Raw genomic sequence first — 26,798 nt, 5'->3', positions numbered from 1 at the left:
CGGGAAGGCGAAGGGCGGGGGGGGGCCAGTGGTGACCAGTGGCTACCAGTACTGCCCAGTGCTGCGCAGTGACGCTCAGGGCAGAGCAGTGCTGCCCAGGCATCCCAGTGCTGCCCAGTACTAACCAGTTCTAACCAGTCCTGCACCTCATTGCACAGTGATGCCCAGTATTGCCCAGTACTAACCACTTCTAACCAGTCCTACACCATATTGCCCAGTGCTGCCCAGTACTGCCCAGTACTAACCACTTCTAACCAGTCCTGCACCATATCACCCGGTGGTCCCCAGTACTAACCAGTACTAACCAGTTCTGCACCACATTGCACAGTGATGTCCAGTATTGCCCAGTACTAGCCAGTACTGACCAGTCCTGCACCATATTGCCCAGTGCTGCCCAGTACTCACCAGTCCTGCACTGTATTGCCCAATGTTGCGCAGGACTGTCCAGTGCTGCCCAGTGCTGCCCGGGCATCCCAGTGCTGCCCAGTGCTGCCCAGTACTAACCAGTTCAAACCACTCCTGCACCATATTGCCCAGTGCTGCCCAGTATTGCTCAGTGCTGCCCAGTACTAACCAATTCAAACCAGTCCTGCACCATATTGCCCAATTCTTCCCAGTATTGCCCAGGCATCCCAGTGCTGCCCAGTGCTGCCCAGTGCCCCAGCCCCTCTCGGGCACCAGGAGGGTCTCACAGCGTGTCAGCAGCCCCCAGCCCTCCCCTGTCCCCAGCCCTGGTCACTGCACCCAGAGGAGCCCCCAGGGGCTCCCCCCGTGCTCCCAGCCCCTCCGCCCTCTCCCCAGCTGCCGAGCTGGCCCAGCGCCCGTCACGGCCCGCCACCATCCCCCCGATAAGCAGCCGAGCCCGTCCCAGGGTCAAGGGGACGCTGCCGGGCGGGTATAAAGGAGCGGGGGCCGCTCAGCCCCGCAGCCGCCCCACCATGCTGCCGCTGGCCGCCCTGCTGCTGTGCCTGGCCCTGCTGTGCGCCTGGGGGCTGGCACGCCGGCGGGGTCCCACGGGGACGGGGACGGGGCGGCTGCGGAGCCTGCCAGCCCTGCCGCTGGTGGGGAGCTTGCTGCAGCTGGCCGGGCACCCCCAGCTCCACCTGCGGCTCTGGCGCCTGCAGGGCCGCTACGGCAGCCTCTACGGGCTCTGGATGGGCTCCCACTACGTGGTGGTGGTCAACAGCTACCAGCACGCCAGGGAGGTGCTGCTGAAGAAGGGGAAGGCTTTCGCCGGACGGCCCCGCACCGTGAGTCGGGGGGATGGCTTCGGGGGATCCCCCGGTGCAGGGCGAGGATGCTGCGGGGCTGCCTGGCAGCGGGGTGACCCCATGGCCGTGTGCCCCGCAGGTGACCACGGACCTGCTGTCCCGGGGGGGCAAGGACATCGCCTTCGCCAGCTACGGCCCCCTCTGGAAGTTCCAGCGCAAGCTGGTGCACGCCGCCCTCTCCATGTTCGGGGAGGGCTCGCTCGCCCTCGAGAAGATCAGTAAGTGTCCCCCGCCACCCCGCTATCACGTGTGTGTGTGTTTTCTGTCCTTATTGCACCTCCCGGCCTCTCTGCTCCATCCTGCCCCAAATATCCTCCCTGCTGCCCAGCCCCTTGGACTCAGCCCCTGCTGGAGGTGCCTCCTGCCACCCCCTCGGCCACCCCCAGGGCTCAGCGTCCCCTCTCCTGCCTCTCCTTCCCCTAAAAGTCTGCCAGGAGGCCGCGTCCCTATGCGAGACGCTCAGCGCCGCGCAGGATGCAGCCTTGGACATGGCCCCGGAGCTCACGCGAGCCGTCACCAACGTGGTCTGCTCCCTCTGCTTCAACTCCTCCTACCGGCGCGGGGACCCCGAGTTCGAGGCCATGCTGGAGTACAGCCAGGGCATCGTGGACACCGTGGCCAAGGAGAGCTTGGTGGACATCTTCCCCTGGCTCCAGGTGTGCGGGGACACAGGCACTGCATGGTCTTCTCATGAGGGAAGAGAGGAAGGAGCTGGGGTGTGCCCTGCAGGGGGGAGCTAACGCTGGGCTGAGCTGGAGCCCTTTGCTGTAACGGGGCTTTTCTCCCCCAGATCTTCCCCAACAAGGACTTGGCCCTGCTGAAGAAGTGCCTCAAGGTCAGGGACGAGCTGCTCCAGCAGAAGTTCACCGAACACAAGGTGCCGAAGGGGCTGGGACAGGGGGCTGCGGGGTGCTGGAGCTGAGGTGGGGGGGCTCACCTGTGTCCCCTGGCAGGAAGCCTTCTGTGGGGACAGCGTGAGGGACCTCATGGATGCCCTCCTGCAAGTGAGGCTCAGCGCCGAGAACAACAGCCCGCCGGCACCGGGGCTGGAGCTGACAGACGACCACCTCCTCATGACGGTGGGGGACATCTTTGGGGCTGGCGTGGAGACCACCACGACCGTGCTCAAGTGGACTGTGCTCTACCTCCTCCACTACCCTGAGGTAAGGTCTGTGTCCCATGGGTCTCCCTCCTGCACCAGGGGCATCGGAGGGGGCTTTGGGGAAGGATAATGCCAAGAGAGATGTCAGGCTCTTGGAATAAGTGCTATCAAGCTGTGAGGAGCACTTTGCTTCTGCCCTCATCACCTGCTAGGACGTGCTGGTGGTGCTGGGTGCTCACGCCCAGCCCTTGCTCCCCTCCCAGGTCCAGAGGAGGATCCAGGAGGAGATGGACCAGAAAATCGGCCTGGCCCGTCACCCCCACCTCAGCGACCGCCCGCTGCTGCCCTACCTGGAGGCCACCATCAGCGAAGTGCTGCGCATCCGGCCCGTGTCCCCCCTGCTCATCCCACACGTGTCCCTCACCGACACCAGGTGAGACCACCGGGGTGTGGGCAGAGGCGGCGGGCGGGAGCGGCCACCTCACGCCGTGTTCTCCCCGCAGCATCGGGGAGTACGCCATCCCCAAGGGCGCCAGGGTCGTCATCAACCTCTGGTCCGTGCACCACGACGAGAAGGAGTGGGACAAGCCCGAGGAGTTCAACCCTGGTGGGTTGCGTGCCCTGGGGTGTGGGGGGCACAGCAGGAGAGGGGCCAGGAGGTCAGGTCCTGCTTCTCACCAGACGGGGAGCTTGTGCCCGGCTTGCCCTGCTCCTGCTGCTGGCAGGAGGGACACGCAGGGGCTGAATTTGGGCAGGTGCCAGGCAGAAAGGGACCGATCCCCTTAGGGTGCCCCTTCCCCTTGCAGGCCGCTTCCTGGACGAGCAGGGCCAGCACATCCACTCGCCCTCGCCCAGCTACCTGCCCTTCGGGGCCGGGATCCGCGTGTGCCTGGGCGAAGTCCTGGCCAAGATGGAGCTGTTTCTCTTCCTGGCCTGGGTGCTGCAGAGGTTCACGCTCGAGTGCCCCCAGGACCAGCCCCTGCCCTCACTGGAGGGCAAGTTCGGCGTCGTGCTGCAGGTGCAGAAGTTTCGGGTGAAGGCCAGGCTGCGGGAGGCCTGGAGGGCGGCCTCGTGACGGGGACACCCCACATCCCGTGCGATGGTGGGGTGGGGTGGGTGGATGCCACAGAGCCCTCACCCTGCCTGCCTGGTGGATGTGAGGCTGCCTGAATAAAGCTGTTCCCAACCCAGCACGGCTCCGGCTGCTTTTTGGGCAGGTGACAGTGGGCAGGAGCAGGTGGGAAGGTGCCTGAGACGTGTGGCAGCCCCAAAACCTCACGTGTGCGCTGGGCTGAGATGCCACGGCCCCTCCGCGTGGCTGCTGGGGGGAGAAGGTCCCCCCCACCCCATCCCTGAGCTGGGGACAACGTGCTCCCTCTGGCTGGGACCTGCTTCTCACGGGGAAAAGAAGGAAACAGCTTAAATATTCCTGCTGCTTTAGCTCCCGCCTGGCTCCCTCTGTGCGCAGACACACACCGCTGCATGCACCTGCACACATACGGGGGTGTGTGCCCGTGCCTGCACACCCGTGTACTCACCGGCATGTGCCGGCACACGAAAGCACAGGGCTGTGTTTATGTATGCCCACACACACACACACATGTTTGTATGCACACACACATGTATGTGCACGCAGAGCCCCTCCCAGGTGGGACGTCAGCTGCCATAAAACGCCCTGCCAGGGAGGGCAGTGTGCAATTAGGTTTCTGCTTCTCTGTTGCTTGACCTTTTAATATTTAACTAAGCAGCAACACGGCTGCGCGACCCCTCCTCAGCCCTGCACACCTCCACACTTCCTCCCTGCCTATTTCCCCCTGCGCTTTAACTCTTGCTAGAAGGCAGGAAAACCAGCATAAACCCAGTCCCTCCCCACCGCTAGCTCTGTGCTCTGTTTCACAGCTGATGTTTGCACTTAGCCTTTGCGCAGCCCCCTTGCTGCTCAGCTGGTGATGCCAAATGGGTGCCTGCGGATGGTCCTAAGCCAGAGGACGGCACCACCCACAGCGATTTGCACAAATCTTGTGCTCCAGCTGGGTTTCCCTCTTCGGCAGGGCAGGCACATGCCGTCCCTGGGCTGGGCGAGCAGCCTCATGCCACGAATGCTGGGTGCCTGGCCCCAATCCCAACCGCAGCCCTCCTCTTCCCCACCGTCTGGTTGGGATTTGAAGCCACTGCAGGGGATTTAGTGCCCAGTGCTGTCTGCCCGGCATCCAGGCACTTGGTGAGCAGCTGCCGGTAACCCCGGCAGGACAGGCAGGGAGAGATGCTGCTGAATCACGGGGCTGGTATTCACAGCTGGGCAGCTGCACAGGGCCGTGCTGCTGTTTGAACACGCAGGTCCAAGCCCCCAAACCCCACCAGGCAGCTTCAGCTGGGCCGGTGGCAGCTGGGCTTCCCCATTCATCCTCCTGCCATAAGAAATGGAGGTCCCCGAAATCCAAAACGTGCAGATCCTTGGTGCCTTGCTGCCCAGGACGAGCCCTCCAACTGGATCAGGATCCAGTGACCCAAAACCAGGGGCTGGCTGTGGCCGTGCTGCAGGAGAGCCGGGGGTGACCTCGGCGGCAGCCGCCGGGTTTCGGCTGGCCCATTGCAAGCAGCCGCCGCTTTCCCAGCCAAAATAACCCTGCTGATGTAACCGCCCGGGTCGCATTGCGTCTCTGCCCTCTGTCTGGGGCCACCCGGGACATTTGCACGGGGGAAAAACAGGATATGAGTGTGCTCTGCATCCAAGGGGCTTGGGAGGCAGCTACGCGGGGCTACCGGGAAGCAGCGTGCCCCGTCTCCTCCTGCTCCTTACAGCTTGCGAGGGAGGAACCGACGGCAGGAAGGCGGCTTTCCCATAGCTTGCCCTGAGCACCATGAAGAGGTAGCTGTCCCTGGCCAAAAACAAACCAAGAAATGAAAACAAACCGAGAACCAACCCCGCAGCCCCCCCAGCACAGAGCACACGGCGCTTGCACCACGGACCAGGCAGGCCCCGGTGCGGGGCACGATTCCCATCTGATAACAACAGATCCGGGCTGCGAGGGAGCGGGGGAAACAGCTCTGAGGAAGAAAAGGGAACGGTCCCGGCCTTCCCAGGCCTGCCGGGAGCAGGTCACGGCGGGACTTCCCAGCTGGGACGTGAGGAGGAGGAGGACGGGATCCTTCACAGAGGCTGGGAGGCAGGAAGCTCCGCGGGCCAGGCGCCGGCCTCTGACGCACATCCCAGGGTGCCGGGGAGGAGGCAGAGCCCGGCTGGCGTCACCGGCACCCTCTTAGGGAACCCACACGTTCTCGTTCTGCCACCGAGGAGGCTCGCCCCGGCCTCCTGCCCTGTGGCCACGTGCAAGGCAGAAGCTCGGCTGCACCACGGCTTTCCTGGGCCCTGCACTGGGCAGGTGAGCCTGCCTCCTCTTCTGGTCGTAGGGTTATGCAAACACAGGCATTTCCCACCTCTGGCTAGCAGGGGGCAAGGCTCGGAAGAAATAATGCACATAAACAGAAGGAAAAATACAAAGCCTCATGCTCATTGAGGGGACGCCGGATTTTTGCTTTTTTTCCACCGTTCTTGAGCTTCAAGTGCAGGAGCACTTGCCAAAGCAGCTTTGTTGATTTAACACGTGCAGATGTACAAATAAGCCACAGGATACACTGAAGGAAAATTGCACGTCTGTTTCCAGGGGGATTTTGTGCCGTTGGAGCAGAGAAGTCCCTTGTGAAGACAGAGGGATGCTCCCCTGTCCCCACCAGGAGCACAGCTTGTGCCCGACAAACCCTGCCCTTGTAAGCTCCATCAAAAACAGCCTTCTTTTAAGGCATTATCGCCAACACCACTTAGAGCACCCTGTAAAGAAAATGCTGGTGCGCTCTTTGATTTTCATTTTACACCCAGAGCATGGGACTTTCTACAAAGGCACACACATGTGAGGATCCCACATGAGGTGAAACTTTTCTAAAGCTTCAGAGCCATGGCTTTTTGCAGTCCTCTGCCCGTACTTTTTCCCCAAGGAGGCACCAGCCAGGACATCTGCTCTGCCAGGATCCTGCCCTGTACCCATGCCACCTGCCTGACACCTGGTCTAAAAGCTTGAAGCACTGAGAGCACCACACTCACAGTCCTGCACGTGCCAGCTTTCTGCCACAAGAGCAAGAAGGGCATAGGAAAAAAATAAATAAAATAAAATAGACATGGCTTGTGGGCTGTTTGCTTCTTTCTGGTCTTTAAAAGCCTGAAGAAAATGGAGGAGTCACAGAACAGTCACACCACTGCTTGTTCCTGACAGCTGAGGATTAGAAACATCCGCAGGGCCGACTGTCCCACGGGCACTCACCTCGGTGTCCAGAGGACTTCGGGTTCTCCTGCTCTTAGTGAAAAGGCAGGAAAGCAAACACGGAGATTTTTGTCTTCTAATAACAGGAACGTTGGCAGAAGTTCTCCCACCAGCACAGGGCCATTCCCAGGATTTACAGCAGGGAAATCCCACACTGTAAGGACTGATGTGTTTTTTTCTAGCTTCCTTCGTGATGTGAGGAACAAACCTCAGTGCCAGTACATGGAGAGTTTCTACGGGTGGCAGCGAGGATCTTTAATTCTCTTCTCAAAAGTGTGAACAGAGCTGCAAGCGGCCAGTCCCTACGCGGCTGTACAGTGAGCCAGCCCACCGCAGGGGTATCACTCCATCACTCTCACAGGAGGCATCCAGAAACAAAGTTCCCTGAATCCAGACCAGAGCCTTTAATTCTTAAGACCACCCTAATACACCTACTGAAGTGCTGTTTTGATCAGCTGGAAGGAAAAGGCTGCAAGGAGCAAAGGAGCAAAGTTCTCCTACAAGTTGCCCTTTTTTAAGTTAGAAGTGTTTTTTAGGTTAGAAGTGTGAGTTTTACCTTCAAGCATGTAAAACACTGAAATAAGCACCACTTGCTCCATCATCTGTATTCAGGACAGTGCCACGTACCTTCAGTTAAAAAAAAAAAAAACACCAACTAAAGAGATCTTTTTCTTAACTCAAAAAATGATACACATACACGCAGGCAAGTTATCAGAAAAGACATTATATTTTGGTTTCCACCTCATTTGAAACTGATTTTGGTTTTCAATCAATCAAATCTGAGTATGACTGAGTTCAGTTTTCATTTTTTTTTCCCCATAACAGTAATGATCTGGACGACCATAATTATAAAAGGGACGGGGAGAAAACCCAAGAACAAGATACATAGTCTGAATTGTGCTCTCTTCCACACGAGCACTCCAGGGAATGTTAGTTTCAGCTCTTACTTTTTTTTTTTTTCCCTTCGGGTTGTTACTAACAAAATCTCTACCGTTTATTAAAGCAAAGCTACAGTAAATTTTCTTGCAGTCTTACAGCAGGTTTTCATATTACCAGTAGGACTCGCATGCATGGATTGCAGTCACACACACACGCTCACAGACATTATACAGTAGCCAGTTGCCACCATAAAAAAAAAAAAGAAAAAGAAAACAGACATTCATTTCCTGTAAGTGGTCAACATCAGAATCGCACCAAACTTTTGGATTAAAAAAAAAAAAAAAATACTGCACAGGTCTTCCACATCGACATGGTAAAGTCATCCCTTCGCAATGGACGGAGCTCTCGTCTCCATTTGTTCAACATGCATCGCTGAAGCTTGAAGGCACGCTGGCCAAAGAGAGCCCTGTTCTTTTTTTGTCATCTTAACTCAAGTGTGCTGCTCTCGGGGTGCAAAATAAGGAAAAAATAAAGCCAAGCCCTTTTGCAGCACACCGGGAAAAGGTCATTCGGAGACCACAGTACTTGGAAGGCAGCCCAGCTGCCCTGATTCTACTTCTAACTGTGCTCTTGGAGGCATTGAACAGATACACTTGTCTTTGAAAATTACATATAAAGGCAAATTTCTGCAAACCCTTTCTTTTCAGACTGCTTATGGTAGACTAACACTCCTGGAAGAAACTGGTCCTTCAGTTACCAGCTTCAAGTGGGAAATTTCCTACCTGCTGTCTTAAACACTGAAGCACCAGAGATTATAGGGCTGATGTGTTGAGGCGTTCATCAGCTTTGGGAAAGTTTAACACACACACAAAAAAAAACGTTAAAATGAAAAGAAATCCACAATGCCTCAAGAGCACGATATCAAACCAGAACTCTTGGGCTACTGACTGCCGGCACTGTCAGAAGCTGCTTGCTTCTGGGAAGACACCTGGAGGTTGAAGCCTTATGGTGATTTCGTATCCTCCCAGGGTGAGATTTGCTGAGCTTTACTGATTGCGAGACAAAGCAGTGTTCTGGAAAACTAAAACCAACAAACTCATAATAACCATCACCAAAATCACCATTGGGAAAGTTCAATTTGTTAGAAGGTCTCATTGAGAAACATCACTCCCTGCCTCACAGAGCAGGATGGACATGATTAACAAAACCCAGAGCAACCCGTCCCCCACAAGCTGGGCCTTCGGGACTAGCCCCCGAATTACACTGGAGGGGAGGAAAACAAAAAACAAACAAAAAAAAAAAGGTTGTATATCACCTTTTCCTCCTCTTAAAGTTTTAATCTGCTTATTTTACTTTTATTTCTTTGTGTTCTTTTTTCCCCCGATTCTCCCTTCCACTCTTCCACCTTAGCTGGGGGAGTTATTGGTACGAGAGTTTGGAGAGTCCTGCTCATTTATTGTGTTCAAGAGTACACACACCGGCTGCCGGGGCAGGTGGTGGTGGCTGTGTTCACGGTGCTGCTCTTCCGCGGCATTAAAAAGCCCTTCCTCCTCGTCCCCGTGCGGGCGGCCGCTGCAGCTGTCGCAGAAGTCCAGGGGCCCGTCGAGAGCATCATCGATGAGCCCGTCGAACTCCTTGAGGTCGTCGTCGTGATGGCCCCGGTTGCATACGCAGACTTCGATGCCCGAGTCGCCCGTGAAGCGGCGCTGCCTGCCCGGCGTCTTGTCCTTCGCGTCGGGAATCGCGCTGCTCTGCTCTAAGCTCTCAGAGCTGTAACCTTTTAGCAGTTCCTCCTTGCACTCCGTATCCTTTTCGGGACTGGCCCTCTCCACTAGCTCAGCTCCCGTGCTGGTACCACCGGGCTCCACGCTCTGCATTTTGGCAACTGCTCGCTCGACCAGCGCGGCGGTGGAAGGCTCGGGGTCCCCGAGGCCGGGCGACCCGGTGTTGTCAGTACTGCTGTTATTGCCGCTGGGTGCTGCCGAGCTGCTCTGTGCTGGCTGCAGGTTTCTTGGCGTGTCTGGGATTGTGCTACTGCTGCCTGCTGGGACGCACTGCTGATGTAAGGCACTGTATGGCGGTGGCGGGGTTGGCGGTCGGTTCACCACTTCCTCGTAGGGAGGTAGTAAATAATTTGGCAGAAACCCTGAAAGCGGGAGGCAAGGAGAAGTTATTTCGCGAACAGCTTATCTCAGGAAACTTGTTATTAGCGTAGGTCAGAATGTCGTTTGTCACCTACCAGCACCTTGCCACCAAACAGCTCAACGGGCTTTACGAGCGGTGCCAAAAATTAAACCAAAAGAGATGTTCCGTGTTTTAGAGAAGCAGCAATCACAGCACAGGAGGGCACAGTTACAGGAGGAGATGGACACAGTTGGAAACAGCAGCCAGACCTTATGGCTCTCAGGTCTACACTTAGGGCTACCAGGCAAACCTAACCATACCCCAAATGGCCTCATAAACCACACCAAGGTGTGGCCTGTGTTGGCTGGAGGGAACAACCTAGGAGATAACCTGCCAGCCCTCTCCAACACTGGCTTCTCAGCTGAGTTTTCACTTTCAAGAGCAAAGATTTCATCTCACAAAGCTTTGTGTGAATAGGAAGAGACATCAACCGTTACAAGAAACTCAGCATCTGGGCTCACGGTTGTTGTTTCAGTGGTCTTCTGGTCTGGTCAGAATAAACTGGCAGTACCAGCAAGAGAAGTGAGTTTGTTGTACTTACAGACCCTCAAATCTAAGAAAGATTTTATTTATTTCATAACAGGCAACAAAATAGCCTATATAGACAGAATGGACTTAAATAACGGAAACCTTTAGAGATAGCACTGTAGTTTTCCATGCGTAATTGCGTATCCCTGGGGCTGGGGAGGAAAGAGCTGCTGGGGCGAGAGTTGAATGAGAAAAGCAGGTCTGCACATGCAATTCGACAACCTATTATAGGAAACTCGGCTGTGGCACCTCCAGTCAAAGGCTGAGGGTCACCACTCCAGCATACCGTAGCAGGGCACTATGATCACGAATCAGTCGTGCTTTCCCTGAGCCGCGGACAACTGCTTCACGGAGTTCATGCTCACCAGCAGCACTGTGGCCTGGGAGCTGCAGCGCGGGGTGGAAGCCAGCACGGTCCCAGCTGAGGCGCCACTTCCACCCAGCCTGCGCGACCAAATTTCGTGAAACCACCCCCTCACGTCTCACTCCCACCAGCTGTGTTTGCAGGCTGGAAAGGAGAAGGAGCATCCCGAAGGAAATATTTTTAAAACCTTTCCAGGAAGGCACCCAGGTGATCACTGCACACATAGCCAAGTCAACAGTACGTGTGAAGGGGGCTGACGCATCCAGCAGCTGCAATACGTCACCTCCATTCTCCACAAGCCCCGGTGAGGCAGCAGAGCTGTCCCCACCTCTCGCTGAGCCCAACCGCTGCTCCCCACGGCCTCTGGGAAAAGCGACGTGAGGTACGTACGTAAATAGAAGGGCAGGGCTGAGTAGTTGTGGGCTTCCCGGTAAGCGATCAGGTTGATCTCATGTTGCCGCTGCTGGGCCTGCAGACGGTGCTTGGTGCGTCGGTGATGGCAAACACAACAGCAGCTGAGAATGATGATGATGGTCCACACCAGCCAAAACCCTGCAGGGGCGAGAGCGAGACGTTAGCCAGGGCGCAAGAGCCACATCCAACCCAGGGAACTCTACAAACGCGATGGGGGAAGATCCCTAGGAAGTCTAGATCCGAACCCCGTGCTGCTCTAAAGGCAAGAATACACAGAGCAGCGGGAGGCTTCTGCACGTGCCCACCTGCCTAAGGGACTGCTGCTCGGGGAGCCTTCGCTGATTTGGGTAATTTTGTACATGCTTTGGTACGACATGGAGCATGCTTGCTAGTCACGGCTCTGGAGGAGAACAAAATATGGAGCTCTGGCTCCCCCACCCCCCCCCGAAAAAATCCATCCTACCCCTTGGAAATTACTTCTTTTGGCAAAAAATATAAACAGATCTGCGAATAGCATTGAATTTGACTCCCACAGCCACTTCGGTTTGAAAATAATAATCAAGACACAAAAGACACTCTGCAGATTGACCACAGAAGAAGAGAAAAACCCCAAGCACTATGTTTTGCTTTTGTTTGCGCTGCTCTTTAATTTCTAGCCCAAATCCTTCATTGTTATGTTTAACAAAAACATACTCTTTTTACATAGACGTCTCAAAATATTTTTAAAACTTATTTTTGTATTCAATGTCTTAAATTATCCAAAATTAAATTAATCCAGCCCCCCCCACCGAATCCTCAAGAAACCGAACTTCTGCTCTGTTTGTGGCCGCGGCTGGTTTCTGTGCACTGCCACAGGACACGCAGTGCTCTTTAAAAGGGAATTTAACATGAGCGCTTCCTGAATTTTCTCCAGCCCTGCTAACATGCCAAGTAACTCCCCGCCATGCTCTTTAAAGCTCCCTTCCCACTTGCATACATTAGAAATACGGTTCAGAGAGAGATCAAAGAGCTACACACCGCTTACACCAGGTTAGGATTTGGCCTCCTGCAACTGCAGCCCACAGCCCTGTCTGGCTCAGAGGCCTCTGTAATCTTTATCATTTTTAAGCTTAATTTTCGCAGCTAAAAATACCAGGAGAGTTCCTCCTTTATAAACACGAGGCCTGGCAACCGCTCCTCGGCAGAGATCACAGCACGGTTTTGCTCTTGGTAAGACTTCTGCCATTCTTTATTATTCCCAAACATACAAAGTTAGTGCAAAAAACCATTTTCAACAGGGCCGTTCTGCCCTGTGGTATCAACCTGCTTTTTTCTCCCTAATAAACCCCTCTGTCCTGGCTTTATAACCCCTTGTTTTCAGCATCCCCTTCTGAGTTAGAAGTGTTTTCTCTGCTAAGAGCTGGGTGGGGAAAGGTGAACAGTTTAGGAATCTCAAGAATGAGAGGAATATTGCTCTGTCTCAGGACAAAGTGCAATCGAGCCGTATCGCTGCTCTCAGAGAGCTGTTTGCAGGTGAGCTGGATGTGCTGCATCATGCCTTCCAGCGTTTTGAGCAGGGACTTGCACCTCCCTGTGTCGTAACCCGAATTCTCCCTGTGTTTTGGCACAGCAAATCGAAATCTCCCTCTCGCCTTGCACAACCTGTTTCCCTAATGAGCTAGATTCTGCCTTGTACCCAAATTTATCAAAACTCGCTATCAAATTATGGTCTTGCATGCTCTTTTTTTTTTTGTCTACTGCCCTCTAAGCACCCTCTTGTTCCTAAAAAAGCCTTTTTATTTGAGTTACAGGGATCAGTCTTGCCCACCCTTCCCTCCAAAGCCAGGTGTTTGCAGTCACCATCTCGCAGTTTGAAAACTCCCACCAGTACATTTTATTTTTTGCTAAGGGAAGGTTCCTTGGCCCGTGCTTGCTGAGGAAGCAAGAACAACTCCTCAAAACCAGGTCACTCGCACAGCACGCCACCGTGCGCTGAGGCAGGCCTGCAGTTCATCTTTCAGTGCTCCTTATTTTCAGAGAGCGATCCGTGATCGTCCGTTCGAAAACAATGGAAAATTACACCCGGCTATCCAGGGATTTTAGCTAGTTATGAAAACAGATGCTTTTTAACACATTTTTTCATGTCCTTTCCCAAGGACTCTGGAGGCAGTGGTAGCAGGCAGCACTTCGTTAGTTAAGATGTCCTGGAGAAGTGCCACTGTTAAGCAATCTCAGCTGTAGCAGCCGAATTTTTCTGCAGGGAATAACTGCTCCCACCCAAGCCTGCATCCAGTGGATTAAAAAACTATTTCTTTAGAAATCTCCTCTACCCATTCCAAAGAAATCCCGAAGTGCTTTGCAGACAAACTGATGGACAAGCTCAGAGTAGGGGTCAAAGTAAGCTCAGCCATCGCCGGGAAGACACGCAGCAGCTCTGTAAACAACAGGCAGTAACAGCACACAGCAGTTTGGGCTAATAAATTAATGCTGGATCCTACTGAAACCGCAGGTGGCATTTTTAAGTAAACAGCCCGTAATTTACTGGGCTGCAGTTTGGTCACAGTGCCAGGAACAACACCTCCGTGCTGGTGCCAAGGGTCTCCATGCATGCTTGCGGCCACAAATGGACAGGACCTGGTGTTCCTCATGTGAATTTCCAGAAAAAGAACCCACTAATACCACGCTATTGCCTGGTTTCATTAACCACGGACGCTTGCTGGAGCTTCTAGGAATTACTCAACTCCTGACTCAGCACGAGCCCCAGGCCTTGCCTGGGTGATCGCAGGGGATCAGCGCCGCGTGCCCACCACAGCTGCTTGCTCCACCTGGCTTCTTCTTTGAGGGCTTTGTCCCCACCTCGCCACGCAGCAGCACATCTGTGTTCCCCAGCACGTAGGAAGCATCAGCGTGGGACATCCGTAGGTGCTGAGGCACGCGGGGAGCTGCTCACCTGCTTGAAGGTCTGGTTGCAAGCCCAGCACGGTGCTGGGAGCCCGCAGAAGGCCCCATAACGTGCCCTAGCCAGGAGGCTGGGCACAGCTGCAGTTCTGGCTGCAGAACCGAAAACCTGCAGAAGCCTAGCAAATATATAGTACAGTCATTTATTTGAGCTGAAGCTCCACGTAAAGGCCAAGTGTAAATATTATGTCTAAAAGTATGGAGAGAACAGTGAAGATGTCCTGGGCCGAGCTGTGCATTTGTACACCTGGCGATGCTCGGCTTCCAACTAGCAGCAGGGAGGGAAACGGAGCAGAGCGCTGGCCCACGCACCCAGCGGCTCGTTTGGCAAGAGGGGAAGGAGGGGAATTTCAAATTCATCCAAAGACAACACGACACGAGCAGGAAACGTGGAGGCTGAGCGCTGTAACGGTACAAGCTAACACCTGGCCCGTGGCAAAAGCAGGCACCAGCTCTGCTTCGTGCTGAAAACGGGTGAGATGTGCAAAGGCAACAGAAGTCTGGCATTAAAAGGCCTCCAAAAGCCAAGCAAAACCGGGCTTCCAGTTGCTTTCGTTGTCCCCAAAAGCCTTCCCCGTGCTCTTCGGCACGCGTCTCCTGCCCATATGGACGTGAGCTGGTTTCAGCTGTACCGTGCTGAGCTGTCGCTGCAGCCACTGGAAAAGGAGAAAATGTCGGGAGGCGCTGGGCGTGCAGAACCAGGTCTGTCAGTAACAGTCCGATTCGAGAGAGAAGCTCCAGGGGGCATTTCCCACTGCCAACCCGGCTGTGACCACGGGGAGTAAAAGCTCACTGCAATCGGAGGGGGAGACTGACAGGCAGAGAGAAACAGGGTCTTTGGAGAAATAGTTGCTGCTGATGAACACCACGGACAGAAGCGATGCACCAGTTTGGAGCTAAACACGCAGTGGGGGACCGTGAGATTTAAAGGCAATTTCAGGCTCGCTCTTGGTTTATGGAAGAGTCAGAGGTTGAAATGCTCTGCCGTCCAAAAAAGGCTGAGAAGTGCTGAGTTCTGAGAAGTGCTGCTGTATTTTCTGTCAAGTTCACTGGTGATGCCAATGGGTTGATAATGATGCAAGCAAAGAGTGAAGCAGACACAGCCAAGGAGTTGAGTTTTGCCAAGAGATTTCCCTGCCAGAGCATCAAAAGCTTTCATAAAAATAAAACAGAAGTACCAAGCTCTTACCAGCATCACACAGGCTCAGGGAAAAGCTGCAAGCTCTACGTGAGCGCCAAGCTCAGAGGATCAAAACAGGAGCTGCAGGAAGAGCTGCAAACAGAATTACCTCCCAGGGAAGTCATCTCTCACAAGCACAGAAAACACCTAGGAACGAGGAGGCTGCTGTGTTCACAGCTTTCTTGGGAAAGGGAGCTCCAGAGGTCACGCACTGGAGATGTCTTCTACCAGCCATGACAGAACGTGCCAGGCTTAGAGCTTCAAGAAAACCCGAGGCACTGACCACAGTTTTGCCCAAATTTAAGAATAATTAGGAATAAACCATCTTAAGGGTAAGAAACAGAGCATTCTCTCCCTATGAAAAGTGGGGAGCAGCGTTCAGTCTGATGCCGAGGAGGACATGTACTGTGCTTGCTGCCTGGGATGCTGCCATCAGCAGCCCCGTCGAGGGAAGCTCCTTTTATCCTGTGCAAAATGGAAAACATGTTTTCTGGAGCGTTCCAAGGGCAGGAACAGAGAAATCTGCCCTCAAGTTCACGGTAAACTTGGGCAAATGCCATTGCTCTATTGGCAGGAAGTCCCCTAAAAGGGAGCCAAAATATACTGCAAAGTGTTTTTGTGTCTGCCTGACAAGCATCTGGGTAATAGCTTTGGCTTCACGAGAGCTGGTTCTAAACAGAAGAAGAAGTGGGACAATTTCATTGACTAAAATGCGATCTCCCAAATAGCGGCCTCACAGTTGGCCATGCCTGGAAAAAAAATTTGTCTTTCCCAGGGCCAACGCTATCATCAAAAACAGGAGAGAGATTTAATTGGTACCACAACTTGGATGCACTTGGGTTTTACAGTGTCCTTGGCACAGGGACCGTGTCGTCTCCTGCCTCTTCGACACCAGCCCGCGTGAGTCAATGCTGCTGCTCAGGAATGCGAGACGAGGATCCAGGCCATAGGCCTAGGAACATTTTAAAGAAAAAGAAGGCTGCTGAACGACGAGGTCCCTCCAGCCTCTCTCTTCCATACCTCGTGCCAGCACAAAGTTGCGTGCAACTGTGCTTTGAACTGGTTTTAGGGAACCAGTGCAGGTTGAAACTCATCTGGCCCAACCAAACAGCAGCAAGAGAACAACTGTAACTTTCAGTGACAGCTTTATGTCAATTTAAGTCAGCAAAACTGCAGCCCCAGCCCGATCACACTGCAGGAAAGAGTTATTGAATTGCAGTGGTACAAGGAAAAAGCTGAAGGCGACATCTCCAACTCCTGGTCTCTGCCTCCCAGCTTGGTGACTCGTGACAGAAGATGGACATTAACTGCAGCTGGTTTTTTCTAGCTTTCAGAATAGTGGCCAGAATACACAGTACATCCACTGCCATGAGATGAGATGGAAAAAGACATGTTTCAGAAAAATCCTTTGCAATGACAGCCGAGGCAGTAAATCTGCAAACTGTTGTTATGCTTCTTCTCCTGGGGAGAGCGCCTTTGAAGAACAATTGTTCCTGTGCTCCAGAAGACACTAAGTCCAGTCAATTCTGGCATAAGAGTTGTACCCCATCAAGACCTTTATGTTGGTAAAATGCATGTTAAACGCTGGTCTAACATATACCAGAGAGAAGCATCCAACTGAGACCATGCCCAGTTAACCTGGGACCAAGATGTGGATAAGTGATGGAGCTGGGTTGCAGGTGCAAAGGCAGGGGGTGAAGCAGCAGGGTTTGGCTGTCTTGCCTCTTCTTACTTTTTTTAGCAGGTGGAAGTAGCCCACATGGGGTGAAGGTCAGGATCTGCACAGTAAGGCTATGCAAGAGAGATTGCCTTCTTTGTATAGGTGAACATCACCACACCAAAACCAGCCTAAGTTGATTTTGCTGTGTGAATTAGGCTACAGAAGTACAAGAAAGTAACTCCTCACTAACCCCATTTATCTGTTTCCACATAGTTGTGACATTTGTTTTGTTTGCTAGGCTTCGTAACAGCAGGGTCATCGCTGAAGCACCAGTTGAGGAGTAACAGCAGCCTGAGTTCAGTTTCATACACCTGAGAAAGAGAAAGCAAGTACAGCCATGTAGGAGGCTGCAAGAAAGGCAAGGAACAGGGCAAATCCCTCTCCAAAAAAAGGACTTGGTTAAACTGAAGGATAAGATAACGCGGGGTGAGAAAGAAAACATGGGACTGACGTGTTATTTGACTGAGGGCTTTGGAGACTGCAGCAAAGTCTTTGGAAATGAATTCCTGCTATAAAGCTGACCTGGAACATGTACGTGTTACAGCAGTTGCTAGAGCTTTAGCAACTAACCGGATTCCTGCCAAAATTTTCTGGCAGCACGTTTTTTGGGGAAAAGAACTGTCTAGAGATTCCAAAGGGAAGCGTGCAGAGATGAGCAAAACGTTCAAAATCAGCAAAAACATCTACTGTGCTGCCTGCAAACAGATTTTTTCCCGTACAACCCTTCCATTAAGGCCCAAATAGTCAAGACTTTTTTTTTTTTCTTTCAGAAACAGAGGGGCTCAGTGTCAATGCTTAAGCAGCCAAAATGAAGCAAAATCTGGTACATCTAACATCTGAATCGCCACTCATCACCCGTGCTGGTTTGCTGTGCAGTACCTTAATGCTCTGACTTTGAGGGGCTGCAGCTGAGATTGTCTGCGTGCTGTGACCAGCTGCCTGTTTCCATGCTCTGCAATTCCTGAAGCACCGCACACTATTCTTCCAACTGCACCATATAAAATACTTTCTGCAGCTTAGCTGGCTGTGTTCGGTGCCTCAGGAACTGTCTAATTTCATGCTGCTCCTCATCAGGGCAAGGGGGAGACAAGGATGGATGTCAGGAGATCTGGACTTGGTTCTCAAAACACATTATAGGCTTAAACTTTGGAAAATCCAGAACTTCTGAGCCTTAATTCTTAACCGACAAAATGCAGGTAACTGCCTTCCTTGATTACTTTCTTTCTTCTAGTTTGAAAAGTGGCATCTGGGAACATTTAAGCAATAAAACACCCATCAAGCCTGGACCAAGGTCAACATCAGAAAACTCCAGCAAATCACAAGCACATCATAACAGACGTGAATCAAAACTGTTACCAAGCAAAACCCAGTGGCTGCTGCTGTTCTCTCACAACCTCCCCCTTGAGTACTGTGACCTCTCTGGGGAGCCCAAGGAAATTGTTAGGCTAAAACATGCAACCAGCTCAGCCACCATCCATCCAGACAGCTTCCCCTATGTGGGGAGATGCAACAGTGAAGCTCCTTCTCTCTCCCCTTCTGCTTTTCAAAATCCTACTCCATAAAAATTAAGAGACATACTGCAATATCCCCCCCTCTCCCCCCAAGTTAACAGCTAGCAACCTTCAGCTAAGAACTAATTGAACCTTTATATAGCTATGAGACCTATATATATAAACCTGGATATAGTTTTATTATTTGGCAACATGGCACTATATTTTTTTTAATAAGAGATGGGTGGGGAATCTGAACCAAGCTGTTATCTAATTTTAAACACAGGCTGTCCACCTGCTTGGCATATCATGTTCTCCATTCCTCCACTCCACCCCTTAACAAAATAATACCTTGATTTTGCATCCCATTCCATTACCCTCAAGGTCTGGTTTATAATTACTGTAACCTTACTTGCTGTCTAGAAATGTTGAGGTCAGCCATTTTCAAAGACAAACTTCCCTCAAATTCTTAAATGGGGAAAAACGATCCTTTTTATGGGAAATCCTCCAAGTGGCCACAAGACAGGCTCACATTTCAAAAGGCATATCCAACAAAGACAGACCAGCTTTCTTTTCCATTTCAAATGCCACCCTCCTCTGCTTCTTGTCCCCACTAAGCTGTGGTGGTAAAAAAACATCCAGCATTTAATTCAACAGGACAAGGAGGAAGGCCAGTTTTCAGGCACACAGTAGTCCTGGTGGTCAGAGAAGTTTCTGGGAAGAGTAGAAACTTCTGAAGAGTTACTCCAGTACATGCATACATTGGTTAAAGTCAAATCATAAGAGAAGCATGAAGCCATACTGAAAAGTTCCGATTTAACTGTTCATTAACAAAAAATTATTATTAACCTTTAAAAAGCTAATCTATTCCCTAGCGTGTAAAGCTGTTGCTCGCCACATCATCAGTTCACTACTGTTAGTGAGCCTATTTACATAAATTATCGCCTCTGTTCACCTTAAAGGTCTTACGGGTGCCTCAGCACACATACGTACCAAAGATATTCAACAATCTGTGGAGCAGCAGAGCAGTTCTGCAGCTGTGGTCGCACGCTCTAGAACATGAGTTTTCATTTAAAAGGACATGCTCCCGCCCGCACCTCCACCCCCCATCCCAGAAACCTCCTTCTAGCACACATAATGGCAAAGCAAGCTTTGAAAACATTAACCAACTGTAAATCAATGTTGGGCATTTGCCCAAATTTGCAGAAAGCCTGCAAGAATAGGTCTCGAGTTTGCACTGTTCCCTTCATCTCAGTGCGGTATATGATGCTCTTCACTACGCAGGGGGAATGTGAATCTCAACACAGAAACCCACTTCCCCCGAGGAACCATTCATCAGTGTGTGCCATTAATATGTTTACTCCATGCTCTCAAAGCGACTCGTGTGCTTGCCCTAGAGAGCAGCTCGAAATGTTCTCCTTCCCTGTAATAAAATCTGTTTTTATCTTCCAAGACCTTCCATGATGCAGCCAGGCACTGCCAAATCTAGAAGTCCGTGCCATGCAGTTACAGTTAAAAGCAAAATCATTTCATTAAAATGGCAGGGGGCTATTGTTCTGACTCTATTGTTTGCGTGCAATTCAATTAAGCCTCCTTCAAGGCGTCCATGGGAGAAACATGGTGACTGCAGCAAGCATTAGTGTGCAGCTGTACTCCACGCTGTTGCTCAATTTAGATTCTGTTTGCCACAGAGCATATAAGCCCCTGGATACACGCCTCTTCCTCTGCATTCCCACCCACACAACTCCAAAGCAGGGCCTGACCTTCCCCACTCTGCTTTCTCCATGCATCCCCATTTGGTCCGAACAAATTCCAGCCATCCGCCCTGCCGGCTGCTCTGAGCCTGATGCTCCGAGGAGGCCGCATGTTTGGGCCTGCACCTCGGCCTGCTTGTGTCCCCGGAGCTACCCACCCCGTCCTCAATAGTTTCTGCTGCTGTTTGGAGACTTCTGAAGTCTCCAAAAGGCCCACAACATGTTCAACTCGTACCACTTGCACTGACACAGCCAGGCACTACAGGCCTGATGCCTAATGCCTTCTCAAGAAGTCCCTTAGAGTCCTGTTTAATTTACAACCATGTCCTCCATGCTTCACTGGTTACTCTGGAAAGTAAGAGTGTATTTCCAGACTAAAGGATGAAGCGTCAGCTATTCCTGTCCTTGGATCCAGGTAAAGTGACGCTCTTCGTATGTATTCCACATTTCCACACAGACGTTTCTTTGAGAAAGTGAAACTGTCGGCACCACAGAGGGATTAAGTAGATAGCACAGTTACATAAAGCTACAAGATACCGTGGGGTGTGGTAGGAAAATGTCACCAGTCTCTAACGTGAGGGTGCAATGTTCAGAGTTCCACATTTCCAAATTTCTGGAGCACAGATGCCTTCTTAGCTTTGGTTCCTGGCAGTACCACAGCATGTCAAGATCAATGTTCAACCCTTTATGGTTCCTACTCGGGAAAGGAAGACACTGTCAGCCCAGGCGCAACTCAAAGTCCGCCTCTGAACTTCAGCATTTCTTATTTTCCTATCCCTTCAGCTGCTTTATCAGTCTTTCTGACCTGCTTTGACCTGTCTGTTGCCCTCTAAAGAAACTTGGAAGGTACAATCACTTAACCATTCACTAGAAACATGGGTAATTTTAAATCCCAGATTTCACAAAATTTCCCAGGAGATAAGAAAGCCAATGGGCAATGAATGTTCCTCACAGCCCACGGTATTCAGCTCCCAGCAGCCCCCAAAATATGCCCAAGACCTCCTCTACCCAAGGAGCTGTACTCCCAACACAGTGCTTCCTTAAGAGAATAGACGTCCCAGCCCTGCTCCTCGAGAGGACAGCTTTAAAAAGATAAATCAGATGTAAGCTGTCATTCTTGCAAAGAACTAAAACAATAAGATGAAAGACACTGAATTAATTCCGCTTGAGTGTGTCAAACTCAAGAGTTGTGCATGTTGGCATTGTCCCTCAAGTGTGGTTTCTCACTCACATACAATGCTATTTTGAGTACCCTCAGTACTGCCCAAACCAGAAACAATACCAAACAACAGATTTCCAGTCATGAATGTGGTAAGACAGCCCATTACTCCTCAAAAAGCAGGCAGTGCCCATTGTAACAATATTTCCCTCACTGTACCAGGTCAACTCCGGTTTGCGTTGCAGCTAAATGCAATGGCAATGCATGACAAGGGCTGAATACAACACCCCACGAGACACAAGCCAGACCTGTAGTATGACAGCCATGCAGATTAGGAAGGGAAACCATACAAAACAGAAGGACTTACACCAGAGTTCATAGTAGTAGTTGCAACACTGGGATTGTCCACAACAGTGGCCCGTTTCACATATGTAACTTTGATTGTTGACACCCATGCAGGTTTCCTTGTCCTAAAATTAAACAGACACACTTTTAAGATGTTTTGTCAGTATCTTCTGTAAATATAGTCTTTTTTTTACCCAACAATCTGCAAGCAATTTAAGATTCACAAGTTATGGTCTTGGGAAATTTTAAAATACATAAAGAGATTAAAATACAACTAGGGACCACCAAAGAATATATTCCATAAATGACAGTTTTGAAGAAATCCCCATATCTCCAAACTCATGAGTTACATTGCTTTAGCACCTAGACAGCGCTGCTTTCTTATCATCCCTTTCCTTTTCCATTAAAAGTTATCATGTTTTGGGAGCCAGGCATTCTCTTAAAGACGAGTTATCATTTGTTTCACATTTTGCACAATATCACTGCATTACTGCGGCTGCACGCCAAGTGAAAAAAATGCATTCATAAACAGAACATTATAACTTGAGAAAAGACTGCTTGGATTCATTTAGATCTCAGTGATAATTACAGTATGTTCCTGCAAGATTCCAATCTAAAATGATTCCTTCATAATTAGCCACGTGCTTTATATAAGATCAGCATTCCTGTAAAACTTCTTCCTGGAACAGTGAAGTAGTCCAGGAGCAGAGCCAAATCAGCTGTACTGTATCACCCAGCAGGTCCTCAGGACACTTAAGATGGAAAAGGCGGCTGGTGTGAAGTCTCAGTCCCCCCCAGGAGTCCATGGTTTCCTGCTAGTCTGAAAACATGGGTGGGACAATGTACAGAACATGAGAAAACAGAAGTCTTTTACAGGCTGTGGTGTGTACATCTCTAAGAGGTGTTGGGGCAACCTGGAAGTTAGAAGGCAGTGCACCAGCTCTTCGAAAACAAACAGACCTTAATAAAATACACTGATGATGCAAGCAAACCTGTAACAAAGTCTAAAATTATCACTTTCTTTCACTTAAAATGTCTTATTAATAATGCAAAGAAAGCATGGGAAAGTTTATACTAAAGATGTGTTGAAATAAATCATTTAAGTACCACCTTTCAAATAAAAGAGAAAAAAAACAACCAGCTAGGATGAGCAGCAAACCCAAGGAGCAGGCTCTAGGACTGTGCATCTGTGGGTCCCAACGCTTGCTGAACTGCACTGTTTCTGTCTTGTAAGTGCAACACAGCCCCACTTCGCATAAACCTCTACAATAGTCACCACATGTGCAAAACATGAAGTCCCTTTCAAACTATGGATCAGCCCACTGAACAAGTGGTGAAAGGCAGCAGTTTCAACGCAGAAGAGTCCCACACTAAGTTCAGGCAAAATTAATCTACAAAGATGAGCCAGAAGTGCAGGTTGAGTCTAAAACCAGAATTTGTTCAAATTTCATAACCAAAACGACTACAGCTTTATGACCTCTGTGACAAAATGACTTTTGGAAAGGCTTTGATATTGTGTGGACACAGTTTAGCAAACATGACTCTGCCTAAGATAAACCACTTCCCCTTCCGCTACAGGCACCACGAGGTTCCCAAAAGCCTCTAAAAATCAATGGGCTATCCTACAACTCACCGCAGACACACCAAGGTGGTACCTGCTTCCCATTTCCAGGAGAACACCACTTTGCTGGACAAAACGGCCGAATTGCTTTGCTGCACGTAGCTAAAGCAAACATTTCATATTCTCATCTTAAAACACTGCACATCAACAGTAGAAACAACATTTTCCTATAGACCAAGGAGCAGTTTTCCATCTGTAATTACAGTGTCTGATAGCAACTTTTAGCAGACGCTGCTGAGCTAGCACAGCATTTTCTGCTTCAGGAACACTGCTCATTCCAAAAACTGTAATTTGCGTCAGGAAAAGAGCTAGAAACAGGACACATCTCTTCTCTCATCTGTTCTTATTAGTTTATTTACACTTTTCCTCACTTTTGTTGGCTTTGCAGAGTTAAAGCAACTGATGAACAGGATAGATTTTGGCTCTCACATCAACAGAATTGAGAAATTAAGATCCCATTGCAAAATTGCAATCCTGTTGATAATGCACAAGCCAGAAAGTCACCAGCTGAGGTCTGCGGTTGTGACATAAGAAGATCAATGTGACATGTTGAACTAGCAAACGAGTCACGTGGAGCTGGTGAAACAGAGTCCCACAGTGCCATTTCAGGATCTCCTCCGCATCACAACACTGATCTGTCCTTGACCACCTGTGTTTATTCCTCCCCAAAATTTGTTCCATTCAGCACTGCCTGCTCCAAAAGGAAAGCAATAAGGAACACATTGGTCTTTTGGCAGCAGCAACCTGTATCAGCTTCAACATTGCTATATTCTTCCTGCTTCAGAACTTGCAGCAGTCCTGGTTTCATAGGCTCTCCTCTGCTTTTGGAGATCCAGTCTCAAGCAACATCCTGCTTTCCCATCTGAATTACAGTTCAAGACTGTGGCATAAACTCACTGTCTGGAGCTTCTCTAATGCGCAAGGGCTCGCAGTTTCCTCTCAGCACATGCAGTTCAGAAAGCCCAAGTTGTCGAAGCCTTTGTGGTGCGGGGCCACCAGCTTTGCTCCTCAAAGCCCAGGCAGGATGCAGGACTGGATGTCCTGTGCCAAGCATAGCAGTTGGGATGGGAAGCTCCTCTTGGTGCAGCCCTCTGCCAGCCCAGCCACCGACGGGTTCTGGGAATGTGGAGCCGTCAGAACCCGTTCCACGTGTCAGACCCAGAGCTGTCACCCTTGTTTCCAAATAGTTTCACAGAATCAAGAAATAATTTAGTTTGGAAAAAATCCCAGCAGATCACGTGGTCCAAGCCCTGGCTCAGAGCACAGCTACCTCCAATGTTAGGTTACTCAACTCAGCATGGGGAAAAAGATAAAAGGTAAAGGCACCCAAACTCCAGGAAAAGTCTACCAGACAAAAATTCCAACACGAGGAGAGCACTGCCTTGGGTTGCATTACAGGTGTCTCCTTTCCTCTTCCCCTCTGAGGTCAAGAAGCATTTCTGCAAAAAACTGAGCCACTGTACATTTTCGTCCACTGTTTCACAAGCCAAGGAAGAGGTTATGCACGGCTATCAGCCCAGGCCATGATACAGGATGCACCATTTTTTGTTAGGAAACTTCTACTTTCTGCCGAGCACTTTGATTAGGCTTCAATTTCTAATTAAATCCTATCCTGCATACTTCTTATCAGTGTAAGATTATTTTTACTTCCTTCTTCCATTCATTCTTTGTATCATATGCTGCCAAACTAACTACTTAAGACATATCAGCAGTGTACTTATCTACAGTCTAAATGTCTCCTGGAAACAATATCACAAAGGTTTGTGCTTCCTCTTTCACACCAACAGCCACAGACAAGGCACAAGATTGAAACAGTAGTATTATAGATAAGAAATATATATATGGGAAAGAAAAATAGAAGCGAAGTTGGAACATTTGCATTTTATTGACCTGCCTTCATCTCTAGTTCCCATCTAACAGCACTTTTCATGATCATTTTAAATCACTCTTAGCAGCACGGAGTTTGTATTGAAGTACCACAAAGAGGTTTTGTTGTCGTTGTTTTTTTAGGGTAATCTTAGGAAAACAACAGAGGGGGAGGGTTTCTTCCCGAAAGTGTTTTCTTCCCCAATAGCCAGTGGCTATCGCATTCCGACGCAGGCTTCCCTGCTGAAGGACAGCCTTGTTTTCTGGCTGTCCAGGCAAGCACATCCCTCCCCGCCAGCCTTTGTTGGGCTAACTGCAGACGCCTCCAGACAGGATTACTAAGCAGCTCTACCCGGGTCTGTTCTCAGAGAGTGTTCAGCTCCATTAGAGCAGAGTATTCCTGTTTCACAACTAAGAGGCCCGAACACGCCATCCGTTATCTCCCTCCTGCAAAGCCTTGGAGATTTCCAGCTAATTTCAAGGAGCTGGCTTTGTCCTGTAAAGCAGCACGTACTCTGGGCTCCGTGTACATCGCTGCCTCCTTGGCATTAATGCAAGAGCTGACACAGATCTGGGAAACTGGAATCACTGGATCCCCCATGCACACTCAAAGGCAAGAGCTTTCACGAGATGGCTCTGCAGTCCCCGAGGCTGTTTCATCTCCCCCTCCAATCTAACAGAGGCCACTTGTTAAATGTAGAGCAGGCTCACTCTAAAGAAACTCATTGAGATGTGAAGACCTCATCTTGCTGTGTTTAGAGAGTCTTAGTACTCTAGATGTGTTTTCCCTACTCTAGATCAGTTTTCCCTTGTCATATACAAATTTTGTAAAGCAGCTTCATTTGAATACAAAAAAAAAAGATGTGTTTTTGCTTGTTTTTTGTTGTTGATACATTGGCATTTGTGATAAACCCACAACCATGCTGGCAACTCTGCCAGCAGCACACTTTTGCTGTCAAGTGCTTTTACAAATAATCCTTAAAATATCCAGCAGTGGTGGGTATAAGAGAACTCAAGGCAGTGGCATATGTTGTCAAGCCTAAAGCTACAGCTAACGCTAACGTCAGAGCCAGGGAAAGAAGCCAGTTACTTTCTCCACCTTCCAGTTTAGTATTGGACCTCTGCTGGAAGTCTACGTGACAAACTAAAGGTCAAAATGTGGGGCACCATCATGACAGGAGGCATTCGTGGAAGCCTGTATGTTGGCTGAACTGCCCCTCAACGCACGGAAGGACGTCATCAGACCTCCTTATCCTACTTTTGTACAGGTTTTCAGAACTAAGTGGTTGGGTTTAATGGCCATAGCTGTTAGGATTTATTGCCTCTGAAGCCAACACAGGAAATGGAGGGAAAGAAGAACTGATAGACAATGGAGTATTATTACAATAAAAGGATCGAGAAACTTCAAAATGCACTTTTCTACTTTCAAAAACCAGCAGTTAACCTGGTAATGCTGTTGCTGTGTCAAAAAGGAGAAAGATGAAGATGAGCAGATTCCAGACCAGCGTGGCTATTTTCCAAGCTGAAAATTAATACGTGCAACTGCAGCAACAAACACCGCAGCCCACGCTCACAAGTGCATAGTTGGCAGTGAACCACCTACAAAAGATGACTCCTCAGCTGGCACTAACCAGGTAACTCAAACCAGTAGTGGCTGATACTGCTGAG

General features: G+C 50.3%; 2 protein-coding genes across 10 annotated transcripts in view; one reads left to right on the top strand and one right to left on the bottom strand.

Annotated features, from left to right (window-relative positions):
* The first annotated feature begins 34 nt into the window (after positions 1-34).
* LOC121072958 (steroid 17-alpha-hydroxylase/17,20 lyase) lies at positions 35-3,563 on the top strand. The gene is made up of 8 exons (XM_040563313.1): positions 35-1,250; positions 1,351-1,489; positions 1,698-1,927; positions 2,062-2,148; positions 2,225-2,434; positions 2,637-2,806; positions 2,877-2,980; positions 3,180-3,563. The coding sequence occupies exons 1-8, from the start codon at positions 939-941 to the stop codon at positions 3,446-3,448; spliced, it is 1,521 nt and encodes a 506-aa protein (XP_040419247.1). The 5' UTR covers positions 35-938; the 3' UTR covers positions 3,449-3,563.
* A 3,834-nt stretch (positions 3,564-7,397) lies between these two features.
* The window catches only part of WBP1L (WW domain binding protein 1 like), a 57,255-nt gene continuing 37,854 nt past the window's right edge, over positions 7,398-26,798 (bottom strand). For 8 of the 9 annotated variants that reach the window (XM_040563314.1, XM_040563315.1, XM_040563318.1 and 5 more), the window contains 3 exons: positions 21,666-21,768; positions 11,035-11,196; positions 7,398-9,714 (listed from right to left, as the gene is read on the bottom strand). In XM_040563314.1, the coding sequence (XP_040419248.1) occupies positions 8,975-9,714; positions 11,035-11,196; positions 21,666-21,768 (1,005 nt within the window). In that variant the 3' untranslated portion in view covers positions 7,398-8,974. The remainder of the gene's footprint in view (positions 9,715-11,034; positions 11,197-21,665; positions 21,769-26,798) is intronic. The other variant, XM_040563322.1, reaches the window with a different exon arrangement.

The sequence above is a fragment of the Cygnus olor genome, chromosome 7 (assembly GCF_009769625.2).
Source record: "Cygnus olor isolate bCygOlo1 chromosome 7, bCygOlo1.pri.v2, whole genome shotgun sequence".
In the NCBI taxonomy this organism is placed as follows: Eukaryota; Metazoa; Chordata; class Aves; order Anseriformes; family Anatidae; genus Cygnus; species Cygnus olor.
Note: the sequence above shows the minus strand (reverse complement) of the source record. Positions and strands in the feature narration are given on the sequence as shown.